Consider the following 6,945-nt stretch of genomic DNA (forward strand, 5'->3'; position numbering starts at 1 on the left):
CATGGTCGATTTGCTGCAAAGAAACCTCTACTAAAGGACACCAATAATAAGAAGAGACTTGCTTGGGCCAAGAAACACGAGCAATAGACATTAGACCAGTTGAAATCTGTTCTTTGGTCTGACCAGTCCAAATTTGAGATTTTTGGTTCCAACCGCCGTGTCTTTGTGAGACGCAGAGTAAGTGAACAGATGATCTTCGTGGTTCCCATCTTGAAGCATGGAGGAGGAGTTGTGATGGTGTGGGGTGCTTTGTTGGTGACACTGTCAGTGATTTATTTAGAATTCAAGGCACACTTAACCAGCATGGCTGCAACGGCATTCTGCAGCGATACTCCATCCCATCAGGATTGTGCTTAGTCGGACTATCATTTGTTTTTCAACAGGACAATGACCCAACACACCTCCAGGCTGTGTAAGGGCTATTTGACCAAGAACGAGAGTGCTGCATCAGATGACCTGGCCTCCACAATCACCTGACCTCAACCCAATTGAGATGGTTTAGGATGAGTTGGACGGCAGAGTGAAGGAAAAGTAGCCAACAAGTGCCCAGCATGTGTGGGAACTGTTGGAAAAGCATTCCAGGTGATGCTGGTTGAGAGAATGCCAAGAGTGTGCAAAGCTGTCATCAAGGCAAATGGTGTTTTTTTTACTACATGATTCCATATGTGTTATTTCATAGTGTTGATGTCTTCACTATTATTCTACAATGTAGAAACACCCTTGAATGAGTAGGTGTATCCAAACGTTTGATTGGTACTGTAAGTATTCATACCCTCGAAATTGAGCTCAGGTGCATTCTGTTTCCATTGATCGTCCTTGAGATGTTTCTACAACTTGATTGGAGTCCACCTGTGGTAAATTCAATTGATTGGACATGATTTGGAAAGGCACATTCCTGTCTATATAAGGTCCCACAGTTGACCGTGCATGTCAGAGCAAGCCATAAGGCTTGAAGGAATTGTCCGTAGAGCTCCGAGACATGATTGTGTTGAGGCACAGATCTTTGGAAGGGTACCTTAATTGAAGTTCCTCAAGAACACAGTGGCCTCCATCATTCTTAAATAGAAGAAGTTTGGAACCACCAAGACTGTTCCAACAGCTGGCCGCCAGGCCAAACAAGGGAGAATTGCCTTGGTCAGAAAGTTTACCAAGAACCCGATGGTCACTCTCACAGAGCTCTGCAGTTCCTCTGTGGAGATGGGAGAACCTTTCAGAAAGACAACCATCTCTTTGTTACTCCACCAATCAGGTAGAGTGGCCAGACGGAAGCCGCTCTTCAGTAAAAGGCACACGTCAGCCCGTTTGAAGTTTGCTAAAAGGCACCTAAAGGACTCTCAGACCATGGGAAACAAGATTCTCTGGTCTGATGAAACCAAGATTGAACTCTTTGGTCTGAATGCCAAGCGTCACGTCTCGAGGAAACCTGTCACCATCCCTACGGTGAAGTATTGTGGTGGCAGCAGCATCATGCTTTGGGGATGTTTTTCAGCGGCTGGGACTGGGAGACTAGTCCGGATCGAGGGAAAGATCAACAGAGCAAAGTGCCGAGAGATCCTTGATGAAAACCTGCTCGAGAGTGCTCAGGACCTCAGACTGGGTCGAAGGTTCACCTTCCAACAGGACAACTACCCTAAGCACACAGCCAAGACAATGCAGGAGTGGCTTCGGGACAAGTCTTTTCTTGTGTGGCCCAGCCAGAGCCCGGACTTGAACCCGATCGAACATCTCTGGAGAGACCTGAAAATAGCTGTGCAGCGATGCTCCCCATCCAACTTCACAGAGCTAGTGATTATCTGCAGAGAAAAATTTGAGAAACTCCCCAAATACAGACAAGCTTGTAGCGTCACACCCAAGAAGATTCGAGGCTGTAATCGCTGCCGAAGGTGATTCAAAGTACTGAATAAAGGGTCTGAATACTTATGTAAATGTGATATTTCAGTTTTTTATAAATTCGCAAAAATTCCGTTATCGGGTATTGTGCATAGATTGATGAGGGGGGGAAACAATTTAATCCATTTTAGAATAAGGCTGTAACGTAACAAAATGTGGATGAAATCTGAATACTTTCCTGAATGCACTGTAATTACAAAACTTGCCACAGGGTTAAACTCTTTCTCGTATGAATTTGATTAGTATATGTCGAAAGCTAGTTCCCCTATGAGTTTGTAACTTCTTCTTTCTTAAGTCCCTCGACGTCTTGTTCTGGAAACAGGGTGGACGAGAGGGGAGCTATACCTACCACCTTTGGAATGGCACACAGACGCCTCTCCTTTGACTCGAAGAGGTCGCGGCCCATCTTCGGTCACCAGAGGGATGGGATCAGCCACACAAAGAGCAGGGACGAGATGGACCAGGTAAACTCTCTTCTCTTTCTCCTCTTATACACTATAGACAAACTAATAAATGACACATCAGTAATATGATTCAATCTTACGTGGAGTGTAACCCTTGTTGTTTCAGGCTTCTGATATGATTGGCAAGGATGAGGTCACATCAGACGAGAGCTTGGCAGAGTCCATTAGTTCCCAGCACATTACAGGTGAGAGTCATAATAATGTCTGTCATCCATTTCCCTTGACTAACATTCCCCGTCTCCCCTGACTCTAGTCTCACTTCATTGTTCTTTCCTCAATGTTTAGGTTCTGGTGCATCCATGCGTACCCTCGACAGTGGCATCGGCACGTTCCCCATGCCAGACTATGCCAGTAATGCAGCAGGGAAGAGCATCACTAAGGGGAAGCCACAGGGAGAGCAAGGGTTTTCAGGTTCCCAGGGGAAACATGGGGCCAAGATGAAAGTTTCGCGGAAAGCCCATACGCTGGAGAGAGAGCTGTCATCTCTGGATGAAGTCAACCCATCTATCCTGTATGGCTCAGGACTGGAGGGAAAAGGTCCCAACATGCACCTGTCCAGCACCATCCATGAGGGTCAGCTTGGACTCTTGGACTTTGTATTCCCATAGGACTTGTTGTGTTCCCATATAGACCATTTCAATGCTGACATTTTACATTAGTGGTTTAGGTATGGTTGCGTAAATTTGATCAGTTCTGCAAAACCAACATTTTGTGTGTTATTAAAACTGTGAACTAACTATTCACACAAGCTTAAATCTTGAAACAAAACACCTGAGCTAAGCTCTGTTTTTACATCTTGAATTACATTTGTTCTTATGTAGACATTGATGCCTACGGGGCTCATATGCAAAATCCCCCAACCAAGGACTGGACCTTTCCCAACCTGAAAGGCTCTGCAGGAGTCAGTGATGTTTACCTGGATGTGGTGGGAGACCCGGGCAGCCAGAGGACCCCCTCCAGAAGGGTGAGTGAGTCAGCGAGCTGAGTTCATCTCCATCGTAACAAGAAATGTAGTACTCTGTGCTGACATGTGCCAACTTTCTCATCTACAGTGAAAAATGAAATGACGAAAGCTCCTCTCTTTATTAATATTTTAAGAGATGAGGCTGATAGAAAGACAGCTGGGGCCTTGATCACTTGTCTGTCAGTTGTCATCCCTTGTCAGCACTTTATACCATAGTCCCATTAGCTGACATTATTATCCTCAGATTCTGCCCTCCAACAAGAGAGAGAGAGGGAAGGAGGGATGAAGCGGAGTGCAATGTTAGTTATCTGCATTTAGATTGAAAGACGCCTAACTCCTCATGCCACTTCTCAGGGATGGGGATGGGGGAGGTGGGGGTTGCTGTGGAAACGAGATGGAGAAGGGGTTTTGACGAGTGATGGGAAGTTCAGCTTACTGACTCTGATCTTTTCAACTCGTTCAGCCACTCCCCGTCTCCCCCTGACTCGTTTCGTTCATTCGATTCAGTAATGCCCAGAGCACTCAGGACCCCCTACAGGCGAATGATGAACTGAAAACTCGAAAGGGTCATGATTCTGCAAGCCCCTCTTTCACCATAAGGGGCTTACTGGAGCAGTTATTTGTGACAGAGACTTGTAAAAGTGTGTTTTAAACAATGTACAAATGTGATAGCTAGGCATAAAATAAGATTATTTCTTGATTCCTTTGAAACGAGGTCTAGTTGTGGCCGCAAACGGACTAGATTGTGAAAGATTTTTGGTGGAATGCTTGACTGCCGAGAGGGTGTTAAGCACAGTATCGTAATCAATTAATTGTATTCATTCTTGCACCATGAGGTCGATTATCAGTTCTAAACATGCATTTTTCTTCTCTATGCTGCCTGTGCGCACATATGATAGACAGTAGTTGGTCGGAGCATTCTGGAGCCGGTGAGCTGGAAGAGCATTTATCAGTCACAATATTGTGTGTGTGTGTATACACAGTACCAGTCAATAGTTTTGACACACCGACTTTCTTTATTTTTACTATTTTCTACAGTAGCCACTCTTGGCATTCTCTCAACCAGCTTCATGAGGTAGTCAACTGGAATGCATTTCAATCAACAGGTGTGGCTTGTTAAAAGTTAATTTGTGGAATTTCTTTCCTTAATGCCTTTGAGCCAATCAGTTATGTTGTGACAAGGTAGGGGTGATATACAGCCCTATTTGGTAAAAGACCAAGTCCATCATTACTTTAAGACATGAAGGTCCATCAATCCTCTCGGCAGTCAAGAATTCCGCCAAAAAAAATTCACAATCTACTCCGATTGCGGCCGCAACTAGACCTTGTTTCAAAGGAATCAAGAAATAATCTTATTTTATGCCTAGTTATCACAAATGTACATTGTTTAAAACACACTTTTACAAGTCTCAGTCATAATGAACGAGGCACAATCATGTCTCTCAAGTCAAAGAGTTTTGACTAACTTGTTTTTGACTCTCTCCCTTTGAATGGGCTGTGTTAATGGCAGCCTGGACTGAAATGCACAGCAAGTTCCCTCCAGACACTCCTTTGCTTTTCTTAAGAAATTACAACAAGAAAGTTCATGGGGGGGGGGGGGTGCAATGGCCCATTCAAACTCCAACCCACCATTCAGAGTATGTTTTGCTGGGTTTCCATCCCATTTTTGGAAAGATTTTCCAGCAATAAATTATTCTAACATTTGCACAGAGAAATATGTGCATTTTCTCAGCAACAGTGTGTTTCAAACAAACGGTCTTTTTGCAAATAAAGAGCTGTGCATATAAGAATCACTTCGTCGTATAACTTTTCATGTACCGATTTTAATGGTTTTGTCTCAAAGACCTGTGAAAAATGGCAAGTTTGCCCACTCATCTTGGCACGTGCTCACAGACACAGTGTAGAGGGTACATGTTGAGATAATGAATAAAAGGTAGATAATTTTTATTTGTAAATTCGCAGTTAAGCAGCGATCATCATGTCACCACCATACAAGTTAAGACCCTCGATATTTATTGGAAAGGAGCATCAATCTTATGACAGTGCACATTCACCACCATGTGAAGTTCATATAGCTTATTTGATCGGTAGCCTAATAACTGTGCATGCTTTTCCAAGTCGTAGTGGTAGGACCACACAACATAGCATTACGTGACTGCAAATTTATCAACAATTGCAATTATCAACAATATTCTATGGAAAAAAATTAAATGTTCACTGCCATTTGTCGCATGATCTATTTCACCAACAACATTGTTTAAGAAATTTACTGACATTAGGCCTGTTGTGAGTTTTTTTTTTAATCCAACAGGTATTTTACTACCATAAAAATGGTTGGCTGGAAACATGGTTACTGACAAAAGCATTTATTGAAGTGGCAGATATAAATGCATGTTTCCCTTCAACCTGGTAAATTTCACATCTAAAATAAAATAATTAACTATAGCATCCTTCTGATCCCTGTCTATCCCTACCATCCATATCCTCCCCTTTTTCCCCATCCACCCTCCCCCTTCTTCATGTGCCCACCTTTCCTCTCCTCCAAGAGTTTGAAACAGTGTGTCCCCCAGGGCCCCCTGGCTGCTGACCCATGCAGCCTCCCCCTGCCACCCCAGACGGGGCTCAGCACACTGGGTAAGGAGAGGATGCCCAGTGCCCCAGAGGTGGGAAAGGACAGAGGGCTGGAGCTGGTGAAGGAGAGACCAGAAGATATCATGTCCCCGAGAGAGACGCCCGAATCCCTCAGTGACTCCCTCTACGACAGCCTGTCCTCCTGTGGCAGCCAGGGCTGACAGGCCCAAGGGCCCATGGACAGAGAGGGGAGCAGAGAGAGAGGCGGACCGACCGACACCCTTTAAACTCCTGCTATGAGGCACGCCCATCCCTTCTTGTAATGGTGGGGCCAGCCCCTGAGGCAGACAGAGTTGAAGTACCTCCTCCCTCTTCCACATACACCTCTTTCTGCTGACCCTCTCTGTGTTACTGAGATCTGGTTAACACTGCTGGAAAACTCACCCTCAGGTTGACTGATGTTCACATACATAATTTGAGGAACTAGGCTGAGAATTGGACACCGTTGTCCTCCAAGCAACAAGCATCATACGACAGACCAGCGCAACTCAAATGTACACACAGACACATATACAGTTGAAGTCGGAAGTTTACATACACCTTAGCCAAATACATTTAAACTCAGTTTTTCACAATTCCTGACATTTAATCCTAGTAACAATTCCCTATCTTAGGTCAGTTAGGATCACCACTTTATTTTAAGAATGTGAAATGTCAGAATAATAGTAGAGAGAATGATTTATTTCAGATTTGGTTTCTTTCATCACATTCCCAGTGGGTCAGAAGTTTACATACACTCAATTAGTATTTGGTAGCATTGCCTTTAAAATTGTTTAACTTGGATCAAACGTTTCTGGTAGCCTTCCACAAGTTTCCCACAATAAATGGGTTAATTTTGGCCCATTCCTCCTGACAGAGCTGGACATTCCTCCTGACACGCTTTTTCAGTTCTGCCCACAAAATTTCTATAGAATTGAGGTCAGAGCCTTGTGATGGCCACTCCAATACCTTGATTTTGTTGTCCTTAAGACATTTTGCCACAGCTTTGGAAGTATG

General features: G+C 44.1%; 1 protein-coding gene across 3 annotated transcripts in view; it reads left to right on the forward strand.

Annotated features, from left to right (window-relative positions):
- Positions 1-6,547, forward strand: part of LOC112216190 (nck-associated protein 5-like) — a 114,244-nt gene extending 107,697 nt beyond the window's left edge. For 2 of the 3 annotated variants that reach the window (XM_024376009.2, XM_024376017.2), the window contains 5 exons: positions 2,186-2,354; positions 2,461-2,539; positions 2,640-2,927; positions 3,176-3,318; positions 5,865-6,547. In XM_024376009.2, the coding sequence (XP_024231777.2) occupies positions 2,186-2,354; positions 2,461-2,539; positions 2,640-2,927; positions 3,176-3,318; positions 5,865-6,110 (925 nt within the window). In that variant the 3' untranslated portion in view covers positions 6,111-6,547. The remainder of the gene's footprint in view (positions 1-2,185; positions 2,355-2,460; positions 2,540-2,639; positions 2,928-3,175; positions 3,319-5,864) is intronic. The other variant, XM_042298115.1, reaches the window with a different exon arrangement.
- The last annotated feature ends 398 nt before the right edge of the window (positions 6,548-6,945 follow it).

This window comes from Oncorhynchus tshawytscha, linkage group LG02 (assembly GCF_018296145.1).
Source record: "Oncorhynchus tshawytscha isolate Ot180627B linkage group LG02, Otsh_v2.0, whole genome shotgun sequence".
Classification (NCBI taxonomy): Eukaryota; Metazoa; Chordata; class Actinopteri; order Salmoniformes; family Salmonidae; genus Oncorhynchus; species Oncorhynchus tshawytscha.